Raw genomic sequence first — 19,396 nt, forward strand, 5'->3', positions numbered from 1 at the left:
TAGGGATGTTTGGGGCCCATTAGAGACATACTTGAATGGCACTGGATGTTAAGAATATTAGTAGGACGTTTTTGAGTTAATTTTCTTTTGTGAATGTAAGTTTTTTTTGTTATTGTCTAATAAAAACAAATATGAGAGTGCAAAAACATAAAAAAAATAAAGAAGTCCTCCAAAGTTGGGGGTGTGGAGGTGGGTTAAAAAAAAAAAGAAATGCTTAGATTAAGGAAGGTACATACGGGCTTGATATCCCTGTGCAGGAACCCGACAGAGTGAATGGCTTCTATTGATTCTAAGATCTGCTTTCCTAAGCGCAGGGTTGTGCTCATTGTGAAGGTCCCACGTGGCTGGCTTCTTCTGAGGTCGGCAAGGTTTCTTCCCTGGGAAACCAAAAAAACACGATTCGATTAAACATCAGCAAAACTGTGGTTGACTCCTCGGCTGCTGTGGATGTGGCAGTTTTCCCACAGATGTCTGGGGCGCAGCGTCTGGGTATCCCTACCCTACCGAATCCCCCTCTTTACGCACAACTAAGGACAGCGATTGTGTTATTCCAAACACTAACTCGGAACAATGTCAGGTGCAATGGAGTCATGATTATTTGGGATTATGTGTTTAATTTGGGAATTAATTAACATGTTTAAATTTATAGTTATTTAAACATGATCATAGGCTAATCACACTTGCCTTTTAGGACTTTTGGAAATCAATCAAATTTTGCAAAACAACCCTCCCAAAATCGCTAAACAATTTTGAAGACAAAATACCTTGCCATTTTAAAATGAAGTGTTTCACATTCTTGTAGAAGTTAAATGTGTTTTTGTATAATATGCAAGGTGTGTTTAGAAATTCCACCATTCTCTTTAAATGCTGAGCCAAATTATCCTCAATGTTGTGACAGTAATTGATGTGAAACATAGGGGTCCTCTGGAAATGTATAACTGTGTTATAAATTAAAACTCTATATAAATAAATTCAAGCATGATGCAGTAAATACAGTATATGAAAGATGAGGTAACAGCACATGTCTTTCCTTACTTTTTCTTTAAAAGGCAAGATTCATTTTTACATTTCCACTCTCATTTAGCTTGGCGTTACAGTCATTTTTGCACAAAATCCTGCTAAAAATAGAGTTCTCTGCATTTGGTGGCAGGCAATTGAATTTTGAAGAGAAACATTGCATAACTCTCTGACAGGTTCTTCCTCTAAATTCAATCTTACTGTTAGTCTCAGATACTATTATTCATTAAAATAAGAGAGTGTTTAGCATTAGTCATTCATTGCAGGTGCCTAGGTGTCTAGCGTATATCATTGTAGATGTCTATTAAAAATGAGCAACAAGTAACTCAGCAATTTACTAAATTTATATATGGTATAGTAGAAGACACAGTGTATAAAGAGTAGCTAATACTGCCAAGTATAACCAAATTTGAACACTGATGACCTGCATTCTTCAAAAACCTTCACCACCACGTTAATAATTGAAGGAGATATTGGTTCTACTGCATTTCTAGACTATTGAAAGTAACTAGACTAAAAGCAAATCTTTAGAGTATTTTACAGAGTAGACTTATTGAATTGTAGTAGAAACAAACCAAAATATGTGGCAAAATCATTTTGGTCAACTGAAACTTTCTTTCACAAAACTAAATATTCTGAACAGCACAACTGTTATTGGTGAAATGAGTTTGGCTGCACAAGTGTTTCTACAGTTTAGAGTACAAATCTGACTCCTTGGACTGTTTTACTAGCAGTTTTTCCAATAATTCATTGCCACTTCTACTCCATACCTCTGTCTGGAAAATGTCAGCACTAAATTGCTAGGAAGTTGCTTTTGAAGAGCACTCCTACAGGATACGGCTCGCGGCCGATTCAATTTTGTTCTGGATTTATCCACAGCTGTGAGCTGTTTGCCTTCCCACGTCAGCTCATGTTACATGGCCAGTTAAGCAGGTAGCAAGAGAACACTTTGGTTAGCATATTGATGCACGGTCATGTATAATTAAAAAGCCCGTTTGCTGGCTATCGTTGAGATTTAATGGAGTTGCCGGCTTCTTATGTTCAGTAAATTGGTTTGGAGAAAGGAAGTTGTTCCAATTGGAGCAGGGCGAGTGATGATTAATCAGCCTGCTGTTCTCTTTGCTGAGGAATCCTCGGTCAGGACATGCCAAATCTGTCTAAATTACAGCTCTCCCGTCAGCACTACTTTCTGCAGAGATACTGAAATTAGTTCCTGTTTCAAGCAGCTCCCTTAATATGCCCTTCCTCAATGCAGAAGGCTTGGCTACAGTGCTGTACAATTAATCTTTGTGAAGATTTAGCTGGCATCAGCCTGATGTCAACCATAACCTGTACAAAACTCTATTTTTTCCGAACATCAGCTACAGTGCTCAAACACAGTCAAACAATCTGTGTTCTGGGCATCTGAGTATTGTGACAGTCCTACAGTTAAAACTGTACATGCAGAGATAGGATATTTTCATACTTATGGATCCTCTAGTGCTCTAGTAACTGATATTAACACACTTTAGTGTGAACATTGCTCAGGGCAGACCACTCACCTGAAGTTGCATGACCACATAGTTGAACTTTTCATTTCTTCCACATCCAACAAACTTACAAACATGGTCTTTTCCTGAACACATAACACAAAAAGAATAAACAATATGAAGATTTACTTGTGTTTGTACTACATGGAATTAAGCCAGACATATAACATGATGTCTTATATCTATAACTATATAACTTTATATGTCTTATATAACTAGTGTATTTTATATAACAGTTTATGAGAACTTTATATAAGAAGCATTAATTAACATGGGTATGGAACCCCTGGTATTCACAGGATCCTAATAGAGACAGAAATAAAGGAGATGAGATAACAAGAAATCCCCATGGATGAAACATCAAAGGAATGTATAGGCTACCATCGTAAACTATAATAGATCACAAGATTGTAAATGTTAAGCTTAAAACGTCTCATTGTAATTAGTGAGATTTCAATACATCTGTGACTGCACACTGTAATGAAATTCAGGATCTCACATGTGAGTTTCAAATCAAATGCAATCAAGAGAGTAAAAGCAACACCTTCAAAGATGCAAAATAAGAAACCCAACATCACAAAAACTGTACAGGATTACCGGCAGCCTGCTTGTTCCGTTCTCACCACACCACTTAAACAACATCAGTGTAGTCAGTATGAAGTATTTGTGTTTGATTTATTTTAGCTGAGAAATACAGAGGCCTTAATAAAACCTGTTCTTCTGTTTCAGTTTACTCTCTGGGATATATTAAGGACAGCTGTCTGGCAGATCAGAATATTATGCTCTAGTGTGGAGAAGATAAATGTTTGCTCGTCACTATAAAACCACCAAAAATTACAAAATAAGCTTTGTGTAATAAAGACTGGATGAACCAGCCATTTGACTTTAATCACATTAGGTACAGTCCAGCCTACAGTTTGATGAAATGGGTACTTCTTTTATTTAATTGGCTGTACTAAAGTGCAAATTTAAAAAATAGATGCCTTTATAAAAACGCAAGTACGCCCTCAGCTGGGAGGTTTGGAGAACAGCGTAAAGCTATCTGTCATAGGCCCAAGAAAACATTCGAGGCTAATAGGCTAAATAAGTTAACCACCACAAACTAAGGGATCTCACTGTGGCTCCAGTCTTAAAGGTGTTTATTAATGAAGAACATGAGCTTGAAGTTTCTTCCTCCCCACATCGACAAATTCAGCACAACCAATTTACAAAAGCGGTTTTGTTTTTCTGTGCTGCCGGAATTTAGAAAGGCAGATCCCAAACTCTAATTCCTATCTATTTGTAAAAGAAAGACCAAAAGTCAGATACAAAGTGGCCAGATGTACACAGCATCCTGTCTGCCATGGGCCGGTATTGTGATCATGACTTATTTACCCAATGGCCTGCACAGTCCATAGGTAAAAGTATTCAAGGTGATAAGGAACAGCTGTAATCTGTAAGTCATTTTCAACGGGTTGGCATGAAAAAAAAAATGACATCAGCACTGGTGCCTGCAGAGATCTGAAATTCTGTATGGCCGATTCAAAAGAAGAGAAAAACAAAAGTGGCCATCTGCCACACTTTATACTGAACACAGCTTCAGGGGGTGTATACCAGCCTTTCACAAATGCAAAACTTTAAAACACTGCAAATATCACATGCTTTGCAGTTTAGGAAAGGTAGGTCTTGCTTAACTAACATGTTAGAATTCTTTGAATAAACAAAGCAGTAATGGATACAGAGTATAACATATGGTATATTTAGATTTTCAAAAGGCTTTTGATAAAACTCCTTATACAAGATTAACTCTAAAACTTCAGGCAATAGGCATTCATGGTAAAGGAACACGTAATAGGTTTATTCCATACTGAAAAGAGAAGAAAGAAAACAACATTTCGGCCGTGGAGCCTTCTTCAGGCTCACACCGAAATGTCGTGTTCTCTTTCTTCTTTTTTCAGCATGGAACAAACCTATGACTTGTTCATTTGCAGCCTACGCATACTGACACAGTTACCCACCTGAACTAATGCAAGGTAATGTGTGTGTATGTGGATTGACAACAGGTTAGTGGAAAGAAAACAGTACAGAGAAGGCAATTATTGGAGTACCACAGGCATCTGTATTGGGGCCAGTACTCTTCCGAGTTTATACAAATGATTTCATTTCTGGTATATTTAGCAAATTAGTAAAATGGACATTTGATAACCTGAAAGAAAACAAGGTGAAACTGCATCTTATTCATTCAATATTGGTATGATTGGCACCTTTAAGTTGCGGTAATACTGCACAGTTGTTAAAAGGTTGACTTTATATTAACAGCAGTATGTCCCATTGGATTTTAGCATTGCACCCAAATGCAAACTAACCACTTCAGTGTTCGGCACTGGATAGGTTACATAAAAAATAAAAAGAAAACCTAGGACAGGAGGGTTTTTCTATGTCTCAGAAGCTAGGCACGCAAACTTTCAGGCTGATTAAACACTTCAGCTAGGATGTGTTCATGCCTGGCAGTAACACGAAAGTATCTCCAGGCTATGAACCGGAACAAATGTATCTGACAGGCAAAGCTATAACTTTGAGCCCTATATCTACAATAAACTGCTGGCGAGGTCATAATCACTGCATATTTTAATGCGATCTGCTATTGCTTGTTCAATGCAGGGCACACTAATTTTAGGGAGCTCAGCTGAAGTGCAAGAATTTCTCTTCAACAGTTTATGGCCGGAGTGAACGGCATCAGAGATCCCTCAGTAGATCTTACAGTCTAGTTCCAACTGAGCCTTAATTTTTTTAATTGGGTTATTTTTCTACTTAATAGAACTGTAGCTCTTTTTCTGTCTGCTCTCTAGCAGTTGATTATGTTAAGAGGCTCATGAATGCAGCAGAGCTGTGACTCTGGAGTATATACATTAAGGGTATATGCACCTGATTTCAGGAGCATGCACAAGGTAATGCTCAGCACTCTGTTCCCCATGGCTATCCACTGAGCTACACATGGATACTGCAGAAATGTTTGGAATAAAGAACACACCAAAAATGGAAACGGTTTCCAGACGTCTTAAAAATTCTTTAGAAAATCAAGCTAAAAGCAGGCTAAATGTGATCCTGCATCAGATAAATTGATGAAATTGATGACTGATGATATATATTAAGATACAGTGTTTAACAAGTGATTATAAAGAGAAGCTAACTTTATGTATACATCAAAATTACTCAAAATGATTGTTTTAAGCATTGTGTTTATTGTAACCAACAGGTTTGGAACACTCATGTTTCACATTTGCTCAATCACGATGCACACAAGGTTAATGTCTCTGGAGAAAACATGCTACTGTACCTACTCTGTAGGCTAAAGTGACAATCAGAAGCTGCAGTACAGTCTGGAAGATCTGTCATTGCAATCAGACCTCTATGCTGTTTTGCTGCCCTGCAATTTTGCCACAGTAGCTTCTGAGTTCTTTATTTTCACCTCCATTTATCTGGGTCAAGCTGACCACCAGATCTGCAAACACTGTTTCATCCCGGGTCCACCTCATCTCAAGTATCAATAGACTGGGGAGATTAGACAGACACACATCCGGGCAAATGAGCTCACATCTTCCATAACAGGAATCCCCAGAGGACCCATTCAGAGACCAGAAGCATCTCTCTGACAGTGCTTAGACTGTCTTATAGGAGAATAATGTGGTCTGATCTCTTTTCAGCTACACCCATTTGCAACACAGGCTCCTGAGAAACAGCTTCTCAGTAACATAGGTTTAAATAAGAGTATAAATATGATCCACACCGCTTATTCTCCTGTCCTATATATTCACTACCTAGACTGCTGTTAATATCACATACCATTCCAAAATAGCAATTAATATAAAAATCTTAATTTAAAATGAAACAATGATAATTTTGAAATTATTTTCTGTTGCAGAAAACCACAGATGAATGTTGACATAATTTAATCACACCTGTTAAAACAATTCACAACAATTAAAATAAATGTAAAATTGATGCATATTACATTGTGCAACGAGTCAACACAACGAAGTATATTATCTCGTTGTATTTAACGTATATATTATGTGACAACAAGTGATACATGAGCCGATATGCCGTAGTTTGAAAAATAATTTTCTCTTTCCTTGCCTGGGGAGAATATCTGAATCCAATGAAAAACCATCACTCTCTTCTGTATTAATCTATCTAATCCTTGAAGAAGCAATGAAAATATTTGCTTTATTCTGCATGCTTTAACAGTCAGTTCATCTATAAATTAACGCAGCACGAATGGAGCACACGCAAGCTTGACCCACCTTGCAGTTTCTTCAGGACTGCCACTTCCATCTTGAGAACCTGTTTGGGCTGCTGGGCTGACTCCACCTTTAGTGCCACGTTCTCTTTCGTCACCGTATCAACAGCCTCGTAGATCTCCCCGAAACCTCCTCCCCCAATCTTCTTCAGCTGAGCAGAACGTGATCAGCTATTAATAGGACTGAATGCCCACAGTCTTAAGAAGCAAATACCCACCTCAGCTGGATGGAAATCAATACCTTAGTTTACTCTACAGCTCTCTTCCTCTCTGTCATTTAAGAACTTAAAAGAATCTGCAAGGGTTGCACCCCTTCCCCATATTTTTTTAATTCCGTCCCCCCAAATCTGATTTATTGACTATCAATACACCCCTGAGGTTTGAGGATTCAGATACAGATGTATTCTCATGAGGCATTTTGTCTGGCCAATCAATTATTTTGCTCTGTAAATACCAACTACAGCAGATCCATCCTACACCCAAGCCCAAGGTATTGTGCTTCCCTTGCTGTCTAAGAAAAGAATATGTCAACAATCTGATTATAACAGATAAGATAACCTCTGTGATAGCTTCTATTCCTCATGTTTAAATCATCCCAGCTCTCACCACTAGACTAACGTACTGCAGGGTATATCCTCATCTAACACACAGAAGCAGACGACCCGTCTGTCATCATTAAAACGTATCCTATTTCTTTTCACAATTGTGTTTTGAGGAAAAGTAGAACAAAAACAGCTCAGTGGCTTTCAAATATTATTAATGGGATTCATAACTTAGAACAGGCGGCACTTCTTTGCCCAAAAAACTGTGGGGATCTGGAATAATCCATTCAAGAAATGACATCCTTTGATCAATTTGCTAAATGGCCTCCTCTTCTTGGGAAACATTATTATTTTTATGTTGTTACTTCTGTCACAACTTCTGTTACTAATGTTTTTTGTAAGAAGTACTCAAGGTGAGCCTTTAAAAAAACCATGACCACTGAACATCTTGGAAAAATGGAACTACTGGTATTAATATTTTTATTTGTCCTGTAGTACAGTTCTGTTCGTGGCTACTCAACATGCTTTAACTAGGGTTTATAAAGGATAATCGTATATTTTCTGTACACCATTAGGCCCTGCATGAAGCAATGGGTAAGTACTATAAATACCTGGTTATTCCAAATGAGGGTAGGGAAGGTGGTATTTCAGAAAGAGGGAATGTCAGTCCATTCCAAATAAAATAAGTATATCATTGAGATCAGCTCCACTGAACTAAGTCACAATGTTTTTTTTAAGTAATGAGAAATCGCTCACCTCTGGTTGAAAAAATAACCTTCTTCATATTCCCCCAACAGATGACTGTTATTTTTTGGAGGCAAGTACCCAAAACAGTATTTTAAATGTGTTTCAATTTGTTCCATCTGCAATATTGGTAAAACTGAAGGATGCCACCCATTAAAATCAAGTTTAATCAGAAAGTAATACATTTCTTGGATGGATTGGAGTGCCAGAAATAGACATCTGAATAGACACCAGATAATCTAAGATTAATCCCAAATGCCTTGTAAACCTGTCTCGTATGCATGTCTTTTATTGGATCAATGGTGTTATTAAACATGGGAGTTCTGAATTAACCACTGTGGCAGAGAACATTAAAAGCCACTTCAAGGTTCAATGTGACTGAGCCATAATCCCACTGTGCATTTGTCTAAAGACCAACATCCTGTCATCTCTCTGCTCTCCATCAGGAGTCAGCTGTATTTAAGCGGTTATTCGCCAGAATCAAACACATTGTCACCTGGATTTTGAAAAATGTGCTTTCAGTCGCAGCCTCACAATATAAAAGAGGGGGCGAATCAATCAGCCATGGTGTTGAATGAAATAGGGCCGTAACAAACATGATAGACGAACAGTGCAACACGCACCAGAGGACATACAGTAACCGTAACCGGGAGCCCTGTGGAAGTGAACTGAAAAATGAGACCAGGGGGCACCTCATCACCCAAAAGGCTGTGGGAGTATAGAACACGTTATCCAGCCATGCTGTGAAGCCGATGTCCTGGATTCATACTAAACAGGGCAGGATGAGACCCCTGGATCAATGGGCTACTAACTAGCACATGGGATAAATGAGCTAGATGGCCTCTTCTGGATTGTAACCTTTCTTGTGCTCTTTAACCCATACTCACCACTTTCCATCGCTCCTTGACCATACAGTTGGCTGGCAGGATGTCGGCCTGCTCCCCGGCCCCGTTCATGGTTGCCGCGTCCTGAAGACCTGGTGCTAGGCACTGCATCGGCCAGCCAGACAGAAGTTGAACAGCGCCCAATTTAAACGGGCCATTTATCTGCAGGGGGTTCAACAGAGACACACGTCACTTTCGCAGCTGCGTGCTTCACTCCCAGCACACTTTGTGAAATACAGCTGCTCAACAACATGAAATGAGTACAGACGATGACCTCCTTTTCTTTTGGTTTCGTTCTGCATGAACTTCCACATTGTTGTTGTTGGTTTGCCTGTTGTTGTGAAGTAACATGGATGCAGTTTAGCCATCCCATGGGAGAGAAGAGAAGTCTAACTACACGCTCACAGTTCCCACCCCAACTAAAACACTAACCAGTAAAAAGAAAATAAAATATTTAAAAATATTGTAAATTTAGCCTTTGGAAATATCTATATCTCTGTGAAGAAGTTACCTTTCTATCCTGGACTCAATCCAAAATCCAAAATTTATTTAAGTAAAAAATAAGAACAAAAGCCTGGAAAAATAAATATTTTAAAGTGATCAAATCTGACACATTTTACCAGTTTTCATGACATCTAACTTCACACTAACCATGCTTATTTCCAAACTGAATTAATATTCGTACTGTCCTTTTGAAATGTGCAATTTAACAAACTGTAGTTATCTTGGAATCCCCAACAAAGAGGCTGTGGAGAAGGCACGCAGACTTTCAGGCATTAACTAGTATTCCCAATTAAAAAGAACATACTGAGTACAGCACATACTGTACTGTACTTGAAAAACAATCCACTTCTTCCAAACATTTAGCTAGCAAAAAATCAAGATCTCTTTCTGAAACACTGTAGTCATTGATGCTCTATGTCCAGATTTTTAGAAGATTAAGACTCCTGTCACTGTGAATTTTCCACACAATTTGTGAACTGCTTTCTCGTACAATGGTGCAATCTTTGGAAGGACTCTTCTAGCACATTATACTGTAGCACTTTGTGAAAAAAGCATGTCTTTGGCTATTTCCTTGCTGTTCTCAATCCACATTCCCTCTACATAATCGAATTTCCATGAGTAACTCTTTTATCAAAAATTCTGTAAGCAACAGTAATTGCGTAATATCAAGTTTGTGATTATGCTACACTAGCATCAACATTTCAGAAATAAACAGTGTGGTTAAAATGAGAAGGATTGCTATTCTTCTAATATACATATAACTTATATATACATACTGTACTGTACATATTCATTCAAAACCTTCATTCATTCACTGAGGGATGAGGGTCTGCCATCATGTGACCCACCATGATGGCGATTTGGTTTGGGGAAATGGGGGATTATGGGGTATTGGCAAGGCTCAAACCCATGCCCAAACAAGCTAACATTTGTGGATCCAAAAAGATTAATCTCAATAACCTTAACCGGTTACCAAGTACACTCAGGGAAACAAGCCAGAAGCCAAGAACAAGCTAGATTCAGCTACACACACATCGTTATTCACACATTTGTCCTCCTGCGATACCTCAGGACTGGGACCAGGAAGAAGAAGATAAAATGAGGTAAAAGTGTCAGTGTGCATGCAACATCTGCAACAGCAGAAAGCCATGCACAGCAGAGTAAAACTGACAGAGGCTCAATGCTGGGGCAGCAGGGCATGCTGGAAATAATTTGGAAATCCTGTCTGCAAATGCAGTCAGCTTGGCTGATGTGTCCTTTGCCCAAAACGGAAGAAGGTCTTGGGAAGAGATGTAGCCAGAAGACAAGCAGGAGGAGAAATCCGTTTAGCAGCCATTGCAAGATGCAAAATGTAGCCATGAGTCTTTCTTCACTGCTTGAATCTCGAACTCAGGAAATGAGGAAAATCATGTCTGCCGATGACATGTGTTGCTGTTCCATGTCTACTGAGAGCACAACAGCCTCACCCTAGATGAGTGTGTTAGATACACTTTAAATACATTGATCAAAGTAAAGCACTTTCATGCACTCTTTTCAAATTGATTATAAGATTAAAGGGCAGTGCTCTCAAATGCCACGTCAAGTGATTGTGGGGCAATATAATCATGTATAAATTACTTCCATTTCTGCCACTACACATTAGGTTTAAGGCTAACCGTGGAAAGGACGATACTAACAGAAACCGTGGCCAATGTTCTGATCTGGTCCACGATTTTAAAGCAGTATGTAAATCACAACTCAATGCATTGTTTACAACTTCAAAACATGGTATTTAGTAAAAATGTATCCTTCATAAATACAAAAATAATGAATAGATAGTAAATTCCAGCAATCAGGGCATTCCTGGTCAGTGATTTGTCTTAATTAATCTTTATAATAACAGAATGATACATAAAGTAATAGTAATTTTTTGGTCTTTGAGAACCTCTACAAATAGCCTTTGTACTATTTACTCAGCTTTCATCTGTATTATCTAGAAAAATTCCAATGTTAATTCCACAATAAAATCCAATCAGAGAATTGTCTTCACTGTGCTTTATTTATTAGTAGATTGCTGTGACCAGGAGACAATCTCTTCTGAATATCTCTAGCAATAACTTGGCAACAAAATGTATTGATTGCCAACATAAATAAATGTGAACACCATGGGACTAACATTTTAATAATGTCTTTTATTGTACCTATACAACACACACTTGAAGAGTGTCCTCCGCAGCATGGTACAAGTAATTCATGCTGTAAGCTTATTCTTCCAATGAATCTCTGTGATCATGATTTAAATATTTAGCAGACAAATATCTCCCATTCTTTGGCTATTTATCTATTTATTTATGCCTTAAATATGCCCTGTTCTTTGGTTCTTTGGCTACACCTCAATTTCCCTTCAGAATCAATAAAGTCTTTATCTATCTATTTGTGAAATTTACAGAGACCATACCCTAAGGAAAGAGCAGCATTATGAGCCAGGTTTCGATCATCTGGAAAGTGCAAGTCACTCTTAATTCTATGATGACTGGGAAATGGAAAACTGTCTTTAAATGTTGCTAACTTTGTGGCACACTTTAAATATCTTTCACACCCCATTATGCAAGTGCAGTATGCCAGTCTACACACACAGGCCAGAATTTGGATTGGACCGAGTTGTTCAGTTTTGTTCGAGACCAGCAGACATACAGCGAGCATCTGCGCTTCCCAAAATCCCCAAAGTCAGTGACGTCTGCTAGACAGCTATAGACACTGCTTTGAGTTAAGCCCATTCCAGAGTTCAGCTGTTAGATAAGGCTATCAGGCTGCAAATAGAGCATGTCCTGAGCTTTGGAATGCAGAGGTTCTCGTATACGGTCTGAACTTGAATGATCAATTTAGAGAATCTGCTGGAGTCTCAAGGGTGAAGCACGTTTAGAACTAGAGCAAAGTCTTTAACAATGATACTGCTAATCTCTCTACAACAGACTCATCTTGGTAAACACAGACATGAAACTGTGTACCCTTCGGTTGTTTTTCTCCACAAATTTAAAACAGACAAAAAGGGGCCACTTTTGCAAAAGCGGGGGTTTATCACATACAGCTCTCCCGAAAGGGCGAAAGAATCAAACCTCAGACTCCAAGGGTTAGAAATCTGCAACAGCCATTATCAGTTTGAACTTGGAAGCACAGAACAGCCACATTTCCAGGGTCTGATTCAAGAACAGGTACTGTAAACCTCTCACCATATTGCAAACCCTCTTCAAAAACCTTACGTCTTTCTGAAAATGCTATGTACCGGGTTCCCAACTCACATGATGGTACAGCCCTCCTCTGTCAGCCTGCAAGTCAATGAAATTCTGTTATAACTGGCAATGCAAGACATTACAGCCACACACCAAAACCCCAAATGTTGTGCAATAATGTGACGGCATCTCTTCAATTACTGGTGTCCTTTGTGCACTTACATCAAGATCATATCAGCATAAAATATTTGCCAGTTTCGAATCTGGTCTTACTGCACTCTCAGCCCAATCCAGATCACAGCATTTCAAAGCTTGCTCAGAATGTCTTCCACAGCAGTGTGGACGTGTGTGCTGATGTATTTGGTCTCAAGCTCAAAATAAAGAAAGTAGTCTTAAAATCAATAAACAACCAATTTCTCTTTTAAGTCACTTGTTTTAAGACACATATTTAATACCACCAATAACTAAATGCTCGAAACACCAGGGGACCTTTATCAAAAGTTAATGAGAAAATCCATATACTGTATGAAGGCATGAAGAATGGAGAGGTGAGAAAAATGTTTCTTTAGTCCAGTGTCTGCACCTAAAACACGTTTTTTTGTGATATTTAATAAAGGAACCTAAATAAATCCCCAAATTAATTAATTTTCTTCATTACCAGCTGTACAGTACATGTGATGAGAAGGCTGGACCAGATTAATAACTGTGACATACATTGCTGCTGCTGCAAATAGCCAGAAAGACTGGCCATTGACTGGGGTCTTTTACTATTAATTTTAACAAGGACACACAAAGACAAAACAGGTGTGAGGCACTGAGCACTAGCCTCCGTTTTCTCATTTTGAACAGGAATCATTTAGCAGAAACGATGACTAAACCATTACGAGTTTCCTCTTTGCATGGCTACGGAAAAGGCATATCTAGAGTAGGCACAATAAGATGGCCAACAGCCCCTGTGGAATGATTTAAATAATAAGTAGTACAGTTTGGGAAACGAATGCAGCATTTTCTAACTCAAATCCCTAATACAGAAACCACCACATCATTTACAGATTTAAAAATCTGCAGAATGTTACGGCTAAGCAATTTGAAAGACACCTTTAAAAGGCATGCCCTCTGAAGTGTTAAAAATGAAGAGGGACAGGAACAGCCTGTTTATTTGGGTTGGAATTACTCTGATGGTCTGACGTCCGTGCCCTTGAAAACAGAACCTGCAGACTGCTTCACTATTCGCACTTAGGAGTTAGGAGAGACTCCTCCGACATTTACCACTTTCACCTGTCTTGTAATGTTGCCACATTGTTTGTTGGGCTCATAATTAAGGTAAACAAATAAATGAAAAACAAAATATCTGTCACAGAGTTCAAAGGTGATCAAATGATCCTAATCCCATTGTGATGTCCTAGTCCACAGATACCGCTACAGATATTGTGGAAAAGACTCATTTTCCAGGAGATCCCTGTGGAACTATTTTCTTAGACCTCATATTAAACCGTTTGCATTCTGATCACATAACATAAGGCACCTTAATATATATATATACCCTCCTTGCAGTCTTCCAAAAACATTGACATTGTTCAGATCTTACATGTATACAGCTCTCCAGATGACTATAAATGCCAGGAACAGAAAGGTTGGCCGCTGTAGATTCTGACGCGAAATTAAGTCTGTTACATTTCAATCCAGAAAAAAAAATCCAGTATACAGAGCGAAATCAAGCCAGAACAGACGGTGAAGAACTAGCGGCAAAAAAAAATGGAAATCTAAAGCGGTATGCATTTCTACCCCTCACTTTTATCGACACCAGAAACTGCCAAAAACAAATGTATGCTAAAATAAACCTAAACATAAATTAAGTACTTCCAAACGCATACAAAACACGTACTAGTTCCACGTATTTTTTCTTCTGTTCCACGCAAAGGGAACTCCAATGAACTATAAATTACCGTTATGCTCCAGATAGCTCAGAGGCCTGCAGAAAGGAGACACGTCTACCTAAAATTGAAAGTTTTTATCTTGCTCCAAATGGAAGTGTTAATGTAACATGTAACCATTATTAATTCACCATTTGAAAATAATAAATATTGTTGTGATTTTGTTAAATGCCGTGGAGCTGACAAGATACCACTACAATCATGGTATTTACAGTATGTGGTGATTTTAACAAAGCGAACGATGTGGGCTATAAAAAAACAAAACTGTTCTTCCGTTTAATTTAGGAATTAACCTGCCTTACGGACAGCTCTAATATTTTTAAAATGATGAAAAACATCAATCATCAGAAAGATCAGACATGTTCATTATTAAATTTATTGTACAAAACGTTTTTTCTCGGGTAAATCTACATGACAAGTCGATTAAACTGAATCCTTCTTATATAGGGGTTATAAAGCTTTATTCCCTATACATTGTAGCTGTACTGTACTGTATATGCTCGTACTGTACTTGTAAAAAAACGAATGCGATTAAGTATTGAACCATAAAAGAATTAATTACGAAGGATTCCAAAATATGAAGAGGCTATAATAAACCACAGAGGAAACCCGTGTGCATTACATAATTCATTCACTTCAGTGTACACGGTCACCCCAAAACACTGACGAAATCCCATTGCTAAATACTGTACGGTCTCTCTCCGTTTCATTCATTCACACACCCTAACCACAGCCCCTGTAACACACCCGCACGCGAATGGCACACTCTGTCATTTCAAAAAAGCCAACTATAATAAACCAAACGTGCCGGATTGAGTCACTGGCATCACATCACATCGATCATGCAAATTATTTCGTTCAAAGGGATTCCGAATGACAGTTCGCTAGGGGACCGTCCCGAATAAGATTTACCTGGCGCCGACTCTTAAAGTGGTCACTTCTCCGCCCTGTAACCTTCAGCACCGGGGATCAGGAGGGTTGTGCTGCACAAGCCACAACCCGTCCCTAACCACCGCAGTACAACCTGCGCCCGGGAGATTTTTAAAACTGAGAAAGGAGAGAGGAAAGAGAGAGGAAAAAAAAAAAACAACACGCCGCAGCGGTCGGCTCACGGTACCATCACTGCGCCCTGTTACAGTCCGCTCGGTCCGCCCGCCCCGCCACAGGCTGTGCCCCTCATGACCGAGCAGCATGGAGGGGCTCGGCTACACTACCGCATCCAGCTCTGCAGCTCCGTCGGCACGCTGGACCATCCCAGACGTCAGCTCCCGTTATCCCGCAAGACCGAAAACCGCATCACTGAAAATCCATCTCCTAAGTTGCATATCGATACCAGAACCGAGAAACAATTGGAGCGTAACTGCCCCGTTCTACCCTCGTTTAATGCAGCTGTTGTTAATTTATGCTGTGTTAAGGTACATACGTACACTGTTATGCCGGCAGATGATATGTGTTCCGATCGCATAAATGATGTGTTGGGGTAGCTACATATGCATTTCCTTGCCAAATATCCATCACTGTTTTTTATCAAGGTGATATATACGGTATTCCTCGTAAATAAAAAGTAACCTAGTTTTTAAATCAGTTTTTTTTAATCCGGATTTCAGTAAATTACTCGTAGCTTTTCCATTCTTTCTAATCCGTGTGCATTTACACAAGTACATTTACTGAAAATGACATTTTCGCTCGCAGTGTTTCTTGCAGCGTGAATGCGTTTCCGTATGGAAACACAAATTAATTCTTTGTAGCAAGTGACAGAGGACAATTACATTTCTGCAAAGTCCAAAGCTGGGGGAAAGAGTTCAAATTCTTTATTTTATATCGCGGAAACCCCACAGGCTTGCCCTCTCCACCTACAGAGAGATTTTTTTTTTGTCCGCAGTGCAGCGCGAGCCCCTACTCCATAGACACCCAACAACAGGCATCGTCCTCGCGACAGGCGGCGCACGAGGACACCGGTTTCCCAAGAAACAACAGCCACCCCACGCGCCTCGCTCCCCGCCCCCTTTTGGCCTCGCCCAATGGCCAAGCCCTTCAGATTTGTCCCCGCCTCCCAAGACCACCTTCTGCAGCCTCTCATTGGAGGAATGTCCTGACAATCATAGGTGTGAGGCATAATTCATTAGACCGGGTAGGCCGAGCAGAGCAACATGGGAGATGTCGTTCCGCGCATAAGAAGTCGACACTCTTTACGAGAACCTTTTAGAGGCGAACACTACAACTCCCATAAAGCATTAACAAAGCTTTTCTTATAAGGCCTGCATTAAAATGCATTTAAGTCAATTATTCATTAACGTTATTCAACAGAAATGACATCAATTAATTAAATCATTTCAGATGGCATAATGCGGATGGGACCGTCGCTTGTTTTAATGCCAGGCTGTCTAGTTGTTCCTTGGCAAAATTATACGGTCACGCTTCGGCAATAGCAAGGTGTTCCCCTATGGGCGTTTGCTACTGCCAGCCTCCTACAATAGACAGGGTGCCAGTTTAACGAAATCCGGACGGCTAAAAATGCATTGACGATAAGCACACCATCAGCGCTGAGGGAGGAAAGAAGCACGAGAATATAATTTTTCTGACCTGTTCTTTTGCCGCCTTAATAAGATCTCAGTTTTGGAAGCTTCGCCGAGGCGCATTATTCGGCTTGCGGGGTCATTGCAGTTTTTTTCTCATTCGCTCCTGCACCATCTTCCACCCTCCTCTTCTCGCCGTCCGCTTCTCCTCCTGAATCAGCATCACAGGGATTCTCCCACAATGCACCTCGCAGCCTGCGCTCCCTGGACCGTCAGCGGGCTGTAGTTAACTGTGGATGTTTTAGTTGCGTAGCAACTTGAGTGAAGTATTCGGCAAAAAAAAAAACTCTTTTGACGTGGGTGCGTTAGAATCTCTAGAAATCTTGAAAAATCAAGTTCTGAGAGTATAACGCATACCAAACCGGCAATTTTAATTGTATTTGATCATGTATTTGATTAATTGTATTTGATCATGTTATATATCTATATATTAATAATTAATATCTCAGCATGCTAATCAATTTTAAATTCCATTTCATTAAAAGATAAAGTATAATTTTATGATCAGTTATCCCATTGCCATTTGAACAACTGCGATTAATAAAAATAATAAATAATTCCTTACTCTAATATAGAGCTTTCAACTAAATACTAGTTAACTAAAATACTATATATTTACTATATATTTAACTAAAATAAAATAAAGGTGATACCACAAAGAAAAAAATCTAGATTTAAATTTGCTTCTAAAATATTCATTTTTTAAAAGAAAAACACAAAATAAATGATAAGGTCTCCGATTGCTATCTTCAGGTGTTCAAAACATGCCATATAGCTGTCAGACTAAAACTCAATTAAAAAAATGTCTATAAAGGGATATTTGTTGAAACACAGGGTTTTATATATACAAATATTCCAAAAATAAGTCTAGACTGGAATGGTTCGCATATAGTCATCTTTGCCCTCTTGCTGTATTCGATCAATTAATACGGTACTTCATACCACCAGTGGGTTACTGGTGAAGAAAAGTCTGTTATAGGTTCATGCAGAAAAAAGCACAAGGACAACCAAGAAGCAATCCATTTCTAAAATCTTCCAGGCCACACTGCATGTATAGTTGAGAACATATGTTTTTAGAACTGCAAAGTAATGTTACTACAGTCTTTAGAGTGTCCCTGAGGACATCATATCATTATTTTCTACCCTCAAGCCCTTTTCTAATTCAGATCTTTCCACTCCTATTCCAACAGTGTTCTTCTGAAATAAAACTATGCTGCTCAGTGGCATCAAAAATACAACTGCTATTCTGTATCAAATGCCATAATCAGGTTTTAATAGTAAAAAAAAGAAGAAAACATTGAGGCTTCAATAGATCTATGATGCTGCAATAACTGAGCCCCTATAAAAAGCAGACGGAAAGAACAAGACCCTCCAGGCCATTATCAGATATAAACATCCCATCTGCATTTTCCCCACAAACCTCCTCAATTTTAATTTGGCTCTAGATGACTCAAAACAGGCTGGTCAGATCTTTCTAAAACCAGAGAAATGATTACATTTGACACAGCTAACCTGCTGGATAAGAAACTGATGCTAAACAACACAAAGGGGGAAATGAAATGCTGCCAATGGAATGCAGGAACAATATCCTCCACACTCTTTGTTGCCGCTTCTCTGTGTATTCACGATCATTATAATGAACCCCTGAGCTGCAGCTCAAAATGCAGTATGTGAAACAGGAAAACCAGAGGGCACAAACTGAAACTAAGGGGACATGCATTTAAAACTGAGAACAGGAGACACTTTCTTACACGTCAGAGATGATACCATCACTTCTGGCAAGGAGCAACTGGACATGGTCCTCAAATCAATGCCAGCAACAAAACGAGGAAGGCTGCCCCTCTTATTCGCAACTGAGTTTTGTTCATATGCCCCTTGACGACGCTGTCTAGCCTCATCAATGTGCGTCGGATTTCGCCTCACCTTTCAAGGAGAATTCTTCCTTTTCTTGTCCTTTTCCCGTCGAGGTGCAATAAACTGCCAAAATACCAAAGGTAAGACCACACAAAGGTTCACCAGCTTTCACCTTGTAACGTTACAATGCGAACTATTACATCCGACATACTGTACAATCGGCATGGGCTTGTATTGCAACAGAGCTTTGGAAGCCCATGTACTGCAATAGGTCTGGCAGGGTTGGGCTGCACGGTCAGACTGACTCATGATGCAGGGACCAGA

General features: G+C 39.2%; 1 protein-coding gene across 1 annotated transcript in view; it reads right to left on the minus strand.

The window, feature by feature from the left end:
* LOC148819931 (tau-tubulin kinase 1-like) overlaps nt 1-9,171 on the minus strand; it is a 44,957-nt gene extending 35,786 nt beyond the window's left edge. Inside the window, exons 1-4 of the mRNA XM_088933685.1 lie at nt 8,999-9,171; nt 6,830-6,977; nt 2,559-2,632; nt 237-377 (exon numbers count right to left, since the gene is read on the minus strand). Coding sequence (XP_088789811.1) covers nt 237-377; nt 2,559-2,632; nt 6,830-6,977; nt 8,999-9,106 — 471 coding nt within the window. The 5' untranslated portion in view covers nt 9,107-9,171. The remainder of the gene's footprint in view (nt 1-236; nt 378-2,558; nt 2,633-6,829; nt 6,978-8,998) is intronic.
* Between the last annotated feature and the right edge of the window lie 10,225 nt (nt 9,172-19,396).

The sequence above is a fragment of the Atractosteus spatula genome, chromosome 15 (assembly GCF_055471065.1).
Source record: "Atractosteus spatula isolate fAtrSpa1 chromosome 15, fAtrSpa1.hap1, whole genome shotgun sequence".
Taxonomy (NCBI): Eukaryota; Metazoa; Chordata; class Actinopteri; order Semionotiformes; family Lepisosteidae; genus Atractosteus; species Atractosteus spatula.